Source organism: Drosophila obscura, unplaced genomic scaffold (assembly GCF_018151105.1).
Source record: "Drosophila obscura isolate BZ-5 IFL unplaced genomic scaffold, ASM1815110v1 contig_181, whole genome shotgun sequence".
Taxonomy (NCBI): Eukaryota; Metazoa; Arthropoda; class Insecta; order Diptera; family Drosophilidae; genus Drosophila; species Drosophila obscura.
Genome location: NW_024542769.1, coordinates 1,682,537 through 1,696,542, shown reverse-complemented (window position 1 = coordinate 1,696,542; position 14,006 = coordinate 1,682,537). Strand labels below are relative to the sequence as shown.

At 47.9% G+C, this 14,006-nt stretch overlaps 6 protein-coding genes across 6 annotated transcripts; 1 reads left to right on the top strand and 5 right to left on the bottom strand.

Moving 5' to 3' along the window:
* The first annotated feature begins 188 nt into the window (after positions 1-188).
* On the top strand, positions 189-1,972 carry LOC111067836 (LETM1 domain-containing protein 1). Its single transcript, XM_022357150.2, has 4 exons — positions 189-438; positions 498-1,094; positions 1,158-1,446; positions 1,514-1,972. Exons 1-4 carry the CDS (start codon positions 329-331, stop codon positions 1,850-1,852), a joined length of 1,335 nt encoding a protein of 444 aa, XP_022212842.2. The 5' UTR covers positions 189-328; the 3' UTR covers positions 1,853-1,972.
* A 52-nt stretch (positions 1,973-2,024) lies between these two features.
* Positions 2,025-3,431, bottom strand: LOC111067837 (60S ribosomal protein L14; the record flags this gene model as incomplete). Its single annotated transcript, XM_041592633.1, has 4 exons — positions 2,025-2,316; positions 2,523-2,717; positions 2,956-3,057; positions 3,339-3,431. Coding segments are annotated over 4 exons (591 nt in total), but the record flags the coding sequence as incomplete, so codon positions are not given.
* Positions 3,432-4,596: 1,165 nt separating this feature from the next.
* On the bottom strand, positions 4,597-6,709 carry LOC111067835 (retinoid-inducible serine carboxypeptidase-like). The gene is made up of 4 exons (XM_022357149.2): positions 6,556-6,709; positions 5,206-5,994; positions 4,961-5,146; positions 4,597-4,896 (listed from the first exon to the last, which is right to left on the bottom strand). The coding sequence occupies exons 1-4, from the start codon at positions 6,623-6,625 to the stop codon at positions 4,601-4,603; spliced, it is 1,341 nt and encodes a 446-aa protein (XP_022212841.2). The 5' UTR covers positions 6,626-6,709; the 3' UTR covers positions 4,597-4,600.
* Positions 6,710-6,996: 287 nt separating this feature from the next.
* On the bottom strand, positions 6,997-8,603 carry LOC121404039 (retinoid-inducible serine carboxypeptidase-like). The gene is made up of 4 exons (XM_041592559.1): positions 8,493-8,603; positions 7,630-8,415; positions 7,390-7,575; positions 6,997-7,326 (listed from the first exon to the last, which is right to left on the bottom strand). The coding sequence occupies exons 1-4, from the start codon at positions 8,542-8,544 to the stop codon at positions 7,031-7,033; spliced, it is 1,320 nt and encodes a 439-aa protein (XP_041448493.1). The 5' UTR covers positions 8,545-8,603; the 3' UTR covers positions 6,997-7,030.
* A 1,232-nt stretch (positions 8,604-9,835) lies between these two features.
* Positions 9,836-11,863, bottom strand: LOC121404050 (retinoid-inducible serine carboxypeptidase-like). The gene is given in 5 exon segments (XM_041592632.1): positions 9,836-10,135; positions 10,200-10,385; positions 10,445-11,209; positions 11,212-11,232; positions 11,794-11,863. Coding segments are annotated over 5 exon segments (1,338 nt in total). The 3' UTR covers positions 9,836-9,839.
* Positions 11,864-12,213: 350 nt separating this feature from the next.
* LOC111067833 (retinoid-inducible serine carboxypeptidase-like) lies at positions 12,214-13,842 on the bottom strand. Its single transcript, XM_022357148.2, has 4 exons — positions 13,731-13,842; positions 12,868-13,653; positions 12,628-12,813; positions 12,214-12,564 (listed from the first exon to the last, which is right to left on the bottom strand). Exons 1-4 carry the CDS (start codon positions 13,780-13,782, stop codon positions 12,269-12,271), a joined length of 1,320 nt encoding a protein of 439 aa, XP_022212840.2. The 5' UTR covers positions 13,783-13,842; the 3' UTR covers positions 12,214-12,268.
* Between the last annotated feature and the right edge of the window lie 164 nt (positions 13,843-14,006).

Genomic DNA, 14,006 nt, shown 5'->3' with positions numbered 1-14,006 from the left:
CTGCTTGAGAAATTAGGGAATTGCGGGAAGTGGAAATGCGTTTGGCTGACATTAAATTTGAATCAAGCTACTAGAAAAGTTAGTAAAATAATAAATTACCCCTTTTATTTTTGGCTTTTTTCTGAAATTTTTCAGCTATGTTTTGTCTATTGTCCACATTAGAAACGGCTTTTTTTCTGATGATAAGTTGGCAGCGCTGAATCCTTATGTTCATGTGAAATTTGTATTGCATATACTTAAAATTAACTCGCGGGAGATCTCCTGCATTGGAGTTGCCGGTTGCGTAATTGGACGCACTTGTGTGCGGTTTGTGGTTGTAGTTTGCAGAATGGCGTTGGCACTGCGTGTGGCGACGCGATTTGCGCAAGGTTCGGCAGTGAGTTGGCCCCAAGATCGCCAGCGGCTGTTACAGCTATACATTACCAGCCCAAGTGCCAGGTTAGAACGATCCCCTGACCCCAATTATCAATCAGCATTAAAACCCCATTCACCGGCAGCGATAACGGACCGAAGTCATATTGCACACTGCCACCAGAACGGAAATATTCGGCAAAATCGACTGGAGGAGAGGCACCGCCAACGATTAAGCGAAATGTAGCCGCCGAGATAACCAGCGTCGGAAAGGTCATCTACGAGACGGGCTGGGATGCCAACAAGCCAAAAGATCCGCCAAAGGGACAGCAGCTGGTCAAGACAGCCTCCAGCCTGCCACCCGTCCTGCCCGAGCATGACAAGCCCAAAGAGCAGGACGCTCCCAGGTCAAAGCGGGAGCAGATGCGGGACAATATGCAGGACTACATATTCACACGCTATTTCAACTATGTGAAGAACTACGACAAGGTGCTCGAGAAGAACTTCCCCAAGGCCATGCAGCTCTATCACGTCTTCTTTGATGGCGTGAAGGACTTTTTCAGCGACATGAAGCGCTTCCTGAAAATTTCCCGCATTGCCAACGACTCGCCGCAAGGGATCAGGGCATTGAATCGCCAGGAACTAGAGCTGTACATGATGATGCCGAGGGACATGATGAAGGTGGCACCGGCTCTAATTGGCTGCTCACTGCCGATGGTTGGCTATGCATTCTTTCCACTTGTGTAAGATCTTGACAATTAGCGTGGCTGCTACACTATTATAATGCCGGTTGGTTTACTTCGCAGCTTTTGGTATCCCCGCGTCTTTCTTACCTCGCACTTCTGGACTGCTGAGCAGCGCACCGACTTTCAAAATTACTACATGAAGCGACGACTGCAGTACAACAAGTCCGTCTTCCGGTGCCTGCAGGCCAAACTCAAATCGCTGTCTGGACACCCCAAGCATGCAGAGTTTAGGAAAATATTGGGCCTGATGGGCAGTGGCACTCACCCAACGCCAGAGATGCTTCTAGAAGTCAAGGATATATTTGTCGAGGGACCCTACTCGCTGCTGGGAATGTCGCGGAAACATGTCGTAAGACCCGTGATGATGAACCCCTTAGCATCCGCCATTCAAACCACTGTTTGTTGTACTGTTGTAGAAAAGCCTAGTCAATATGCACGGACTGCAGAATAGCATCTTTAAGCGACACCGCCTGCACGAGCACGCTTTCCTTGTGCACTACATGGACCAGGCCATAACCCGCGAGGGGGGTGTGCACAATTTGAGTCTGGATGCTTTGCGGTACTCCTGCTATCTGCGCGGCCTCAATCCAGTTAATCTCCGCGACGAGGAGATGATCGAATGGCTGCGCAACTGGGTCAAGGTCTCGACGTCGATACAAGGCGAGCATATCACTCTGTTCCTACATCTGCCCATCCTCCTTGGCTACAACCATCCCAGCAACTGGAAGACTATCTACTGCAAGGGCGAAGCCTAGGCATTTCTTGGTGCTAATTTACTTTGTAGACTGTGGCTTTAAGGATGGGACTGTAGACTATGGACTGTTACGACCATTTGGTTTCTTGATGGCAAATAAAATTGTTGAAAATCAAACTGATCTGACGTTTTGCGTTCCCCCAAAACAACACAGCAAAGAAAACTCGGCCACGTGCGTGTGTTTTTCCTAAAAATAACACTTTCTTTTATTTTCTCCATTGGTGGTGGATGTTCATCAAGCAGTTACTTTCGTTAATTTATTGTTTACTTCTTGGCCGCTGCCTTCTTGCCACCCTTGGCCTTCTCGGCACGCAGACGCTCACGGCGATCCTTCTTCAGGATGCGGGGAGTACCGTCGGACTTGGTGCGCTTCTTCAGTGTGTTGAAGGCAATGGTAAGCAGCTTGTTGCGCTGGCGCTTGGCATAGCGCAGCTTGAAGCGGTCAAAATCGTTCAATTGTGAGCGCTGCAAAGGATTAATTCACACACATTAGTACTAGAGCACACCACAAATACAAGAAGGGTGGCGGATGGTTATTATCTAAGACTGCGGTCAGTTAAAAACAAAGCTAGCTTCATGTATGTATCAGCCGGCAATTCCTATCAAGAACTTTCAATTATCATCATGTGCAGTAATATAGAATTAATATCCATCAACAATCATATACACACCTTGCAAATGTTCTGTGCCTTGACGGACCAGGGGCTGACCTTCCACTGGGCCTTCAGGTCGCTCTCTGTCCAGGCCTTGCGCACAATACGCGTGGGCGCGGTGAAGGGGAACTTGATGCGGTATTTGGTCAGATGCAGATTGTTCAATCTGTATTCCTGACGTGGAACACCGGTCAGAGGACCATCAACCAAAACCTACAAAGAAAAAAAACAGTCTTAGTTGTGTTGCTTTTAGGTTGGAGTTGGCGTCGCGTGCAGCAACAAAATCAGCGTCGCGTCGCTTGCATGCTTGCTTTCAGTGGGTTAAACTAGCTTCATTTATGTGTCAGTTGGCACTTCCTATCAAGAAGACAAATTATCATCATGTGCAAGTGGCAAGTGCCCCGCGCCTATTGTTGCTGCTGCTCCGCCTCCTCGGGCCGTCGCCACTTACTCTGTTTTGGTCAATGACGTCGACAATAGCCACCAGACGACCCTTCAAGGGGCCGGCCGAGGCCTTGGCAATGCGACCAGTTTGTACGAATCTCTCGAAAGGCTGCAAGCAAAGAAATATACATATATGAAATATTTATTCACAATTTAGTCTTCTGTCAATTCTGGCCAGCGCGTTGCTTGTGTTGGTGGACAGCACCACGTGAAAATGGTAAAACGCATTCCTTCCGAACGATATATCAGCGCAGGAGGTTGTTTTTATGTGTATGAACTCAACGTACTGGCCACTTCACATTTGTGCAATGTTTTATTCATCTCGCGACCGTTGCACCTTCTAATTTTACATTTTTCAACCGACTCGGAAAAAACTTTGTTAAATCTTACCATGACGCTAACCGGAAAGAAAGAGAAGGAAGGAACATTTTTGACAAGTCTGCGACAACATGGCGTGAGTGCTGAAAAACACGCAGAGTTGCATTATTTCTGCCAAAAGTTTGCAGCACTGTTACAAATTAGTCGCACTATTAGTGGTATTAATAGCCTTCCACAATACGGTAACTCGCAGAAAAAACAACCTATATTCTGAAATACTCAATTTTGGTATTTCTGTATATTATTACTAGTTAGTCCGGAATCTCAGCAGTGCAAATTTAAATTTATACGATAAGGGAGTCAATTTACTACAAGGATGGCCATTTTTTAGAACCTCCATTCGTTAATTTGTGGTAAAATATGGTTAAAACTAAAAAGTCGATAAAAATTTCTACTTAATTACTTTTTCTACATGGTAACAGCACGTAAGTTTTTCTACATGACTTCTACATGTATTAAAGCAACAAGGTTAGTCTGTAACGAGTCTTCAAAAATACTGAAAAATGCTAAAATACGCTAGAAAACAATTAAACTATCGCTCGTTCGATAGTAAAAATGGAGCATTTTTGGTGACCTTAGCATAAAGCTTATTTTATAAGTAATCCAAGAAATGAAAGTCCTTAAAATAATCCAGATTGAAGAAAATTGTTAAATTGTAAAATAGAACCTCAAAGATGAAATCTGTGAAATACACAGGATATTAAAAGAAGAATGGGAGAGAGAATACGCCGAGTTTGCCAGCGCCAAGCACAGAGGATACTGCTCGCTTTTTCCTTCTACCTTATCCAAACCATGGTTCCTAAACAAGACTAATCTGAAAGCCATTGACGCTAAAAGGATCAACAGACTGCTCAGCGGTAGCGCATTTGACGGGCACTCACTTGCCAAAATGCATGTTGTTCCAAGTAACATTTGTGATACATGCGATACTATCGATAACGCGTCGCACATAATTTTTAATTGTACCAAGTACAATACAACAAGACTAAACTTCCCATCTCTAAGAAATGTAATGATGTTTACAAATTCTTTGAAAAATAAAACATCAGCTCGTACCAAACATTAATCGACTTCATCGACAAAATTGATGTAAAACTGTAACAAGTTAGTTGTCTTCTTCGACTTGGCAATTTCCACCTTGCAAAGGCGGGCGGCCAAATAATCCCACGCTACTCAATGGTAGAGTGGGAACATAAAACCCCAAAAAACAAAAATTAAAAACAACATAAAAACGCCGCACTTCTGATATAATCGTTATTTTTATTGACAGACGCTTAACCAAAGTTGGTGAATTTGCGCAGAATGTAAGACATGGCTGCCGGATTATCGGCGGGCACCATGTGTCCCGCACGATTCACCCAGAACATGCTGAAATTTCCAGCCGTCTTCTCGTAGCCCTCTAGGACACGATCCACGGTGATGCCAACGCGCGGAGCAGCCAGGTAGGCCGCCTTGTCCGTCCACTCCATGTCGGCAATCCAATTGACAGCTCCTGGGGTGGCACAGATCAGGTCCAGGCCGCCGGAGAACACACCCACTCTGACGGTGGTGTTGCTCAGCAGTTCACCCACTGAAAGCAAAAACACTCAGCTGTATGACAGAAGATCCGGGCACAGTCAAGAGTCAGCCCTTACCAATGTGGACGGCAGGCTTCATGAAATCACCCATTAGCGAGGAGAAGGTTGCGCTGCTCTGTGCGCCCCACTTGACGCCAGTGGTGATGTTGAGGGCCTCTGTGACGGGGCCCTGCATCAACTCCTCGAGAAGCTTGTCCCGATCCTCGTCAATGTCGTAGTGCACTAAAGTGCGGTACATGAGCTCTGCCAGGAGAAATGATTAAAAAAGTCACTTTTGCTTTGACCAGGTTTCATGATCCTACCCTCTTGACTCATGGCCATTGACCTCAGCACGTACTTATCGCCAAGCGTCGGTGTCTCCACATTGTAGAAGTCGACGCCCTTCGACTCACGAAGCACCACCGACTGCGTGGAGCTCCACTGTAGTGTGGCCAGGGTCCAAAGCTCACGGTCTACATATCTCTTGGTCGATGCGGCCGAAGACTCGATCTTGTCATGGCCATCCTGATCAACGATGCCCAGCTGAAGGAGAAACGAAGCCCAGGAGAGCACGGAATCGATGGGCGATGTCCACGGATCACCCAATCCAACCGACACCAAGTTACTATCGATCTCACCGCGCTGAATGGCATAGTACAGCTCCAGAGCGAACTCTGGGGCCATCTTTCCGCCGTAGCTCTCGCAGAAGATGTGCAAGGGCACAGCCTTGAACTCCGGATGATTCTCATAAAAGCCCTTCATCAGCTCCACCAGATCCAGGGCGATCTGCTTGTTCGTCGTCGTATAATACGATGAGTTGTCGACGTAGCTGAAGCCGCTACCCACGGGATTGTCGATGAACATCACGTTCATGTCTTTGGCCCAGTTCCACTCGCGGTAGCTTCCGTCAAGCTTCAGCGGCCCCAGCTCCTCGAAGTTGCCATAGCCAGTAGACGAGGCACCTGGTCCTCCTTGCAGCCAAATGGCCAGGGGACGTTCCGTGTAGCTGGATACATTGGCCGTGGTGTAGTAGAGCCAATAGAACATGTGTGCACCCGTTCGCACATCAACGAATCCCCAATCCTGTTCCCCGGGTCCATAACCTTGGCGGGCTGTGAATAAAGGCAGGAGCAAACACTTAGCTTAGTCAACACTCGATCGATCAGCTTCTATACCAAATTTTAGCCATATTTAAAAAATATCTAGAGAGCTAAAAATCATTCTTATATTCCGTAGATACTAGTAACTGGCTCTTGGAACCTATAACATCAAACGTTCGTGTGGCTACTTCAAAACTGGCCAAACTGCTGGTACCTTATAAATTAAAAGATAAGTTTTAATTTCTGTGGAACAATTGACTCTAATCGGGCACTAGAACGATTCATGCCCCAATTAAAGCAACTCAAGCATCCACTCGATGTTTCCGATAGAGATAAATTATTAAATCTCAAGAGTATATCAATTCCTCAGATTATTCTCCATCTATGCAACCTACAAGATGGTCGATTCTGCTCTGTTCGTCATCCACAACCATAAAGATTTTTCTTTTCTTCTTTTGGATAACTTTCTCGTTCATTAACACCTAATGCGTTATTGTGATTTGTGTATTTGTGATCGGAATACAAAGTGTTTCCACTGGCTCCAATCCAATCAATTGAGGGCGACACACTCACCATTGACAGAGCCAAAGCTGCAGAGCGCTAGACAAAGCGCGGCAACAGCGGCGATAAGAAGTCGGGCCATGTTGCACTAGTTTTCCCTCTAGCTCGAATTTGAAGTACCTTTGAAGCCCAACCGATCGCTTGGCAGTTCGACTACTGTCTGATCGCTGGCCAGGCCAAGACCAACGAAAGTTACCAATGCTGCACGCAGACGGCCACACATATCTTTGAGCAGAGTTTGTAATCTACAAGTGGGGATGGCATGCGGCTGCCGCAGCTATCACTATTTATGACCCTTAGTGGATGTCATGGCGATGACAATGACGCGGCCCACTGGTAATTATCTCTATGACATTTGTCAATTTTGGCAAATCTTCATCACTCGATATGGAAAAGCCTTTAAGCGTACGTCCCAACTATCTAGACAGAACATAATTTTTATTTTCATTTTTATTGCACTTTATGTAAGAACAAATGTTCATGTTGTCTAGCCGAAGGTTGTGAACTCGCGCAAGACATGGCTCATGGCGGCGGGATTATCGGCGGGAGCCATATGTCCGGATCGATTGATCCAGAACATGGTAAAGTTGCCGCCAGTCTTCTGGTAGCCCTCCAGAATACGATCCACGCTGATGGCGGTGCGCGAAGCAGCCAAATACTCGCTCTTTCGGCTCCACTCTAGCTTGGCTATCCAGTTGACGGTGCCGGGTGTGGCGCAGATTAGATCCAGGCCGCCAGAAAAGACGCCCACTTTGAGCGGAGTCTTCTCCAGCAATTCATTAACTGTGGATTGGTATAAAGATTAAATAGCTATCAGCCAGAAGTAATATCTTTAAGGTTCCTTACCAATATGTATAACGGGCTTCATGAAGTCCGTTCGGTGTATGTCAAAGGTGCTGCTGCTCTGCGATCCCCACTTGACATTCGATGGTATGCCCAGGGTCTCGGCCACAGGACCACGCATCAGTTCTTCCAGCAGCTGATCGCGATCTTCGTCAATGTCAAACTTCACCACGGTGCGGTACTGTCGTTCTGGCAGGAGATCCATTTTATATCACGATTTTAGGCTTACTTCCAAGCACTCACCTTCAGGTGTCATGGCCAGCTGCCTCTGGAATCGGTCGCCGAGGGTCTCCTTCAAAACATTGTAAAAGTCAACACCTTTGGAGGCCTTCATCACCTCCCACTGGGTGTTGCCCCACTGAGCAGTGGCCTGGATCCAGCGCTCTGCTTCCACCAGCTCGGCAGTAAAGTTTGCCGCCGCCGTAATCGCATCGTAACCGTCGTGGTCGACAATTCCCATCTCTCTGAGCAGTGGACCCCAGGCCAGAACCGAATCAATTGGCGATGTCCACGGATCACCCAAGGCAACGGACGTTAGATTGCTCTTCACCTCGCCACGCTCCTTGGCATAGTACAGCTCCAGGGCGAACTCAGGGGCCATCTTGCCGCCATAGCTCTCGCAGAAGATGTGCAGGGGAACCGCCTCGAACTCCGGGTGGAGCTTATAGAATCCTTTCATGAGCTCCACCAGATCTAAGGCGATCTCCTTGTTGGTGGCCGTGTGATAAGCCGTACCGTCCACATAACTGTAGCCACTGCCAACAGGATTGTCAATGAACATGACGTTCATGTCCTTGACCCAGGTCCAGTTGCGGTAATCGCCGTACAGGTCGACGGGTCCCAGCTCCTCGAAGTTGCCATAGCCAGTAGACGAGGCACCTGGTCCTCCTTGCAACCAAATGGCCAGGGGACGTTCCGTATAGCTGGATACATTGGCCGTCGTATAGTAGAGCCAATAGAACATGTGGGCGCCTGGACGTACGTCGACGAATCCCCAATCCTGATCTCCCGGTCCATATCCGGCCTTGCCTACGGTTTGCAATTGTTTGTGTGAGCGATAGATAGATAGATAGAACGTAAGACGGTGATTTATGGACGCGACTTACCATGTGCCAAGGCCGCGAAGCACGCAAGCAATATCACTACCAGGCCAGTCATCTTTTCCACTTGGCACTCACACGAGCTGAATGGAACACTTTGAACATGGCCGAGGCGGTGGGGCTCATTTAAAGGGAAAATCTTATCTATCCAGCCCGCGTAAGCAGTTATCGTAAGCACCTCTGTGGAATTCGAGCAGTTGTGGGTCTGGCAACGTCGCAGCGTCGAGAATGCTACCCGAGAGGCGGGATTCATCTGTCTTAACAACCCATCCCAATTCTCAGTTCTTGACCTTTCCTTTTCCAATCACAGAAATGGCAATATTTCCTGGCAAGTCCTTCAATCCAAAATAACGAATAGCAACCACTTCCCAATAGTTATAACAGTCGAAGGTCTAGATGCTACGCCTCAAGAAAAGAAAGTGCTGCACAATAGAACGAGGAACGAGGAAACAGAGAAACTTTTTTGCGTGAGAAACGCTTGTAGACAAAAATTCTATCGGAAAAAAAAATTGGAAGATGCCAGAGCTATCCTAGAAGCCGACCACAACCTTCAATTGCAGATCAAAAATCGCAGAAGAGTAAACTTCTCCAAATTCATTGAAGAGGTATTCTCATCGCCCTCCATGTGGAGCCGGGTGAAGAATCTCAAGTACGGTCAAGTCAAAAATGCAGGGAACACATGGACAGAAGAAGACGACAAAAGCTTTTTGAAAATGGTTAAAGAAACCCCATCCACTGCCAACAGTAGACCCCCAGACAACCGTTTCCCCCCATCCATTCAGGATAATTTTATTGCCTACAAAATCAGAGAAAAGATCAGTCACAACCACTATCTAAAGTCGGTAGAAGTTCACTACATACCCTTCCACTCCGGGTTCCTAAACAAGACTAATCTGAAAGCCATTGACGCTAAAAGGATCAACAGACTGCTCAGCGGTAGCGCATTTGACGGGCACACACTTGCCAAAATGCATGTTGTTCCAAGTAACATTTGTGATACATGCGATACTATCGATAACGCCTCGCACATAATTTTTAATTGTACCAAGTACAATACAACAAGACTAAACTTCCCATCTCTAAGAAAATATAATGATATTTACAAATTCTTTGAAAAAGAAAACATCAGCTCGTACCAAACATTAATCGACTTCTTCGACCAAATTGATATAAAACTGTAACAAGTTGTCTTCTTCTTCGACTTGGCAATTTCCACCTTGCAAAGGCGGGCGGCCAAATAATCCCACGCTACTCAATGGTAGAGTGGGAACATAAAACCCCAAAAAACAAAAATTAAAAACAACATAAAAACGCCGCACTTCTGATATAATCGTTATTTTTATTGACAGACGCTTAACCAAAGTTGGTGAATTTGCGCAGAATGTAAGACATGGCTGCCGGATTATCGGCGGGCACCATGTGTCCCGCACGATTCACCCAGAACATGCTGAAATTTCCAGCCGTCTTCTCGTAGCCCTCTAGGACACGATCCACGGTGATGCCAACGCGCGGAGCAGCCAGGTAGGCCGCCTTGTCCGTCCACTCCATGTCGGCAATCCAATTGACAGCTCCTGGGGTGGCACAGATCAGGTCCAGGCCGCCGGAGAACACACCCACTCTGACGGTGGTGTTGCTCAGCAGTTCACCCACTGAAAGCAAAAACACTCAGCTGTATGACAGAAGATCCGGGCACAGTCAAGAGTCAGCCCTTACCAATGTGGACGGCAGGCTTCATGAAATCACCCATTAGCGAGGAGAAGGTTGCGCTGCTCTGTGCGCCCCACTTGACGCCAGTGGTGATGTTGAGGGCCTCTGTGACGGGGCCCTGCATCAACTCCTCGAGAAGCTTGTCCCGATCCTCGTCAATGTCGTAGTGCACTAAAGTGCGGTACATGAGCTCTGCCAGGAGAAATGATTAAAAAAGTCACTTTTGCTTTGACCAGGTTTCATGATCCTACCCTCTTGACTCATGGCCATTGACCTCAGCACGTACTTATCGCCAAGCGTCGGTGTCTCCACATTGTAGAAGTCGACGCCCTTCGACTCACGAAGCACCACCGACTGCGTGGAGCTCCACTGTAGTGTGGCCAGGGTCCAAAGCTCACGGTCTACATATCTCTTGGTCGATGCGGCCGAAGACTCGATCTTGTCATGGCCATCCTGATCAACGATGCCCAGCTGAAGGAGAAACGAAGCCCAGGAGAGCACGGAATCGATGGGCGATGTCCACGGATCACCCAATCCAACCGACACCAAGTTACTATCGATCTCACCGCGCTGAATGGCATAGTACAGCTCCAGAGCGAACTCTGGGGCCATCTTTCCGCCGTAGCTCTCGCAGAAGATGTGCAAGGGCACAGCCTTGAACTCCGGATGATTCTCATAAAAGCCCTTCATCAGCTCCACCAGATCCAGGGCGATCTGCTTGTTCGTCGTCGTATAATACGATGAGTTGTCGACGTAGCTGAAGCCGCTACCCACGGGATTGTCGATGAACATCACGTTCATGTCTTTGGCCCAGTTCCACTCGCGGTAGCTTCCGTCAAGCTTCAGCGGCCCCAGCTCCTCGAAGTTGCCATAGCCAGTAGACGAGGCACCTGGTCCTCCTTGCAGCCAAATGGCCAGGGGACGTTCCGTGTAGCTGGATACATTGGCCGTGGTGTAGTAGAGCCAATAGAACATGTGTGCACCCGTTCGCACATCAACGAATCCCCAATCCTGTTCCCGGGTCCATAACCTTGGCGGGCTGTGAATAAAGGCAGGAGCAAACACTTAGCTTAGTCAACACTCGATCGATCAGCTTCTATACCAAATTTTAGCCATATTTAAAAAATATCTAGAGAGCTAAAAATCATTCTTATATTCCGTAGATACTAGTAACTGGCTCTTGGAACCTATAACATCAAACGTTCGTGTGGCTACTTCAAAACTGGCCAAACTGCTGGTACCTTATAAATTAAAAGATAAGTTTTAATTTCTGTGGAACAATTGACTCTAATCGGGCACTAGAACGATTCATGCCCCAATTAAAGCAACTCAAGCATCCACTCGATGTTTCCGATAGAGATAAATTATTAAATCTCAAGAGTATATCAATTCCTCAGATTATTCTCCATCTATGCAACCTACAAGATGGTCGATTCTGCTCTGTTCGTCATCCACAACCATAAAGATTTTTCTTTTCTTCTTTTGGATAACTTTCTCGTTCATTAACACCTAATGCGTTATTGTGATTTGTGTATTTGTGATCGGAATACAAAGTGTTTCCACTGGCTCCAATCCAATCAATTGAGGGCGACACACTCACCATTGACAGAGCCAAAGCTGCAGAGCGCTAGACAAAGCGCGGCAACAGCGGCGATAAGAAGTCGGGCCATGTTCCACTAGTTTTCCCTCTAGGTCGAATTTGAAGTACCTCTGAAGCCCAACCGATCGCTTGGCAGTTCGACTACTGTCTGATCGCTGGCCAGGCCAAGACCAACGAAAGTTACCAACGCTGCACGCAGACGGCCACACATATCTTTGAGCAGAGTTTGTAATCTACAAGTGGGGATGGCATGCGGCTGCCGCAGCTATCACTATTTATGACCCTTAGTGGATGTCATGGCGATGACAATGACGCGGCCCACTGGTAATTATCTCTATGACATTTGTCAATTTTGGCAAATCTTCATCACTCGATATGGAAAAGCCTTTAAGCGTACGTCACAACTATCTAGACAGAACATAATTTTTATTTTCCTTTTTATTGCACTTTATGTAAGAACAAATGTTCATGTTGTCTAGCCGAAGGTTGTGAACTCGCGCAAGACATGGCTCATGGCGGCGGGATTATCGGCGGGAGCCATATGTCCGGATCGATTGATCCAGAACATGGTAAAGTTGCCGCCAGTCTTCTGGTAGCCCTCCAGAATACGATCCACGCTGATGGCGGTGCGCGAAGCAGCCAAATACTCGCTCTTTCGGCTCCACTCTAGCTTGGCTATCCAGTTGACGGTGCCGGGTGTGGCGCAGATTAGATCCAGGCCGCCAGAAAAGACGCCCACTTTGAGCGGAGTCTTCTCCAGCAATTCATTAACTGTGGATTGGTATAAAGATTAAATAGCTATCAGCCAGAAGTAATATCTTTAAGGTTCCTTACCAATATGTATAACGGGCTTCATGAAGTCCGTTCGGTGTATGTCAAAGGTGCTGCTGCTCTGCGATCCCCACTTGACATTCGATGGTATGCCCAGGGTCTCGGCCACAGGACCACGCATCAGTTCTTCCAGCAGCTGATCGCGATCTTCGTCAATGTCAAACTTCACCACGGTGCGGTACTGTCGTTCTGGCAGGAGATCCATTTTATATCACGATTTTAGGCTTACTTCCAAGCACTCACCTTCAGGTGTCATGGCCAGCTGCCTCTGGAATCGGTCGCCGAGGGTCTCCTTCAAAACATTGTAAAAGTCAACACCTTTGGAGGCCTTCATCACCTCCCACTGGGTGTTGCCCCACTGAGCAGTGGCCTGGATCCAGCGCTCTGCTTCCACCAGCTCGGCAGTAAAGTTTGCCGCCGCCGTAATCGCATCGTAACCGTCGTGGTCGACAATTCCCATCTCTCTGAGCAGTGGACCCCAGGCCAGAACCGAATCAATTGGCGATGTCCACGGATCACCCAAGGCAACGGACGTTAGATTGCTCTTCACCTCGCCACGCTCCTTGGCATAGTACAGCTCCAGGGCGAACTCAGGGGCCATCTTGCCGCCATAGCTCTCGCAGAAGATGTGCAGGGGAACCGCCTCGAACTCCGGGTGGAGCTTATAGAATCCTTTCATGAGCTCCACCAGATCTAAGGCGATCTCCTTGTTGGTGGCCGTGTGATAAGCCGTACCGTCCACATAACTGTAGCCACTGCCAACAGGATTGTCAATGAACATGACGTTCATGTCCTTGACCCAGGTCCAGTTGCGGTAATCGCCGTACAGGTCGACGGGTCCCAGCTCCTCGAAGTTGCCATAGCCAGTAGACGAGGCACCTGGTCCTCCTTGCAGCCAAATGGCCAGGGGACGTTCCGTATAGCTGGATACATTGGCCGTCGTATAGTAGAGCCAATAGAACATGTGGGCGCCTGGACGTACGTCGACGAATCCCCAATCCTGATCTCCCGGTCCATATCCGGCCTTGCCTACGGTTTGCAATTGTTTGTGTGAGCGATAGATAGATAGATAGATCGTAAGACGGTGATTTATGGACGCGACTTACCATGTGCCAAGGCCGCGAAGCACGCAAGCAATATCACTACCAGGCCAGTCATCTTTTCCACTTGGCACTCACACGAGCTGAATGGAACACTTTGAACATGGCCGAGGCGGTGGGGCTCATTTAAAGGGAAAATCTTATCTATCCAGCCCGCGTAAGCAGTTATCGTAAGCACCTCTGTGGAATTCGAGCAGTTGTGGGTCTGGCAACGTCGCAGCGTCGAGAATGCTACCCGAGAGGCGGGATTCATCTGTCTTAACAACCCATCCCAATTCTCAG

Bases quoted from the DNA above. Each gene is read 5' to 3' on its own strand.
- LOC111067833 (XM_022357148.2), bottom strand. From the start codon at position 13,782: ATGACTGGCCTGGTAGTGATATTGCTTGCGTGCTTCGCGGCCTTGGCA. The intron at 13,654-13,730 runs GTAAGTCGCGTC...TGCAAACCGTAG, and splicing joins CTTCGCGGCCTTGGCACATG to GCAAGGCCGGATATGGACCG. The intron at 12,565-12,627 runs GTAAGGAACCTT...ACCAATCCACAG, and splicing joins GAAGCCCGTTATACATATTG to TTAATGAATTGCTGGAGAAG.
- LOC111067836 (XM_022357150.2), top strand. From the start codon at position 329: ATGGCGTTGGCACTGCGTGTGGCGACGCGATTTGCGCAAGGTTCGGCA. The intron at 439-497 runs GTTAGAACGATC...ATTCACCGGCAG, and splicing joins ATTACCAGCCCAAGTGCCAG to CGATAACGGACCGAAGTCAT. The intron at 1,447-1,513 runs GTAAGACCCGTG...GTACTGTTGTAG, and splicing joins GAATGTCGCGGAAACATGTC to AAAAGCCTAGTCAATATGCA.
- LOC111067835 (XM_022357149.2), bottom strand. From the start codon at position 6,625: ATGGCCCGACTTCTTATCGCCGCTGTTGCCGCGCTTTGTCTAGCGCTC. The intron at 5,147-5,205 runs GTAGGATCATGA...TTCTCCTGGCAG, and splicing joins AATGGCCATGAGTCAAGAGG to AGCTCATGTACCGCACTTTA. The intron at 4,897-4,960 runs GTAAGGGCTGAC...TTTTGCTTTCAG, and splicing joins GAAGCCTGCCGTCCACATTG to TGGGTGAACTGCTGAGCAAC.
- LOC121404039 (XM_041592559.1), bottom strand. From the start codon at position 8,544: ATGACTGGCCTGGTAGTGATATTGCTTGCGTGCTTCGCGGCCTTGGCA. The intron at 7,576-7,629 runs GTGAGTGCTTGG...ATCTCCTGCCAG, and splicing joins GCTGGCCATGACACCTGAAG to AACGACAGTACCGCACCGTG. The intron at 7,327-7,389 runs GTAAGGAACCTT...ACCAATCCACAG, and splicing joins GAAGCCCGTTATACATATTG to TTAATGAATTGCTGGAGAAG.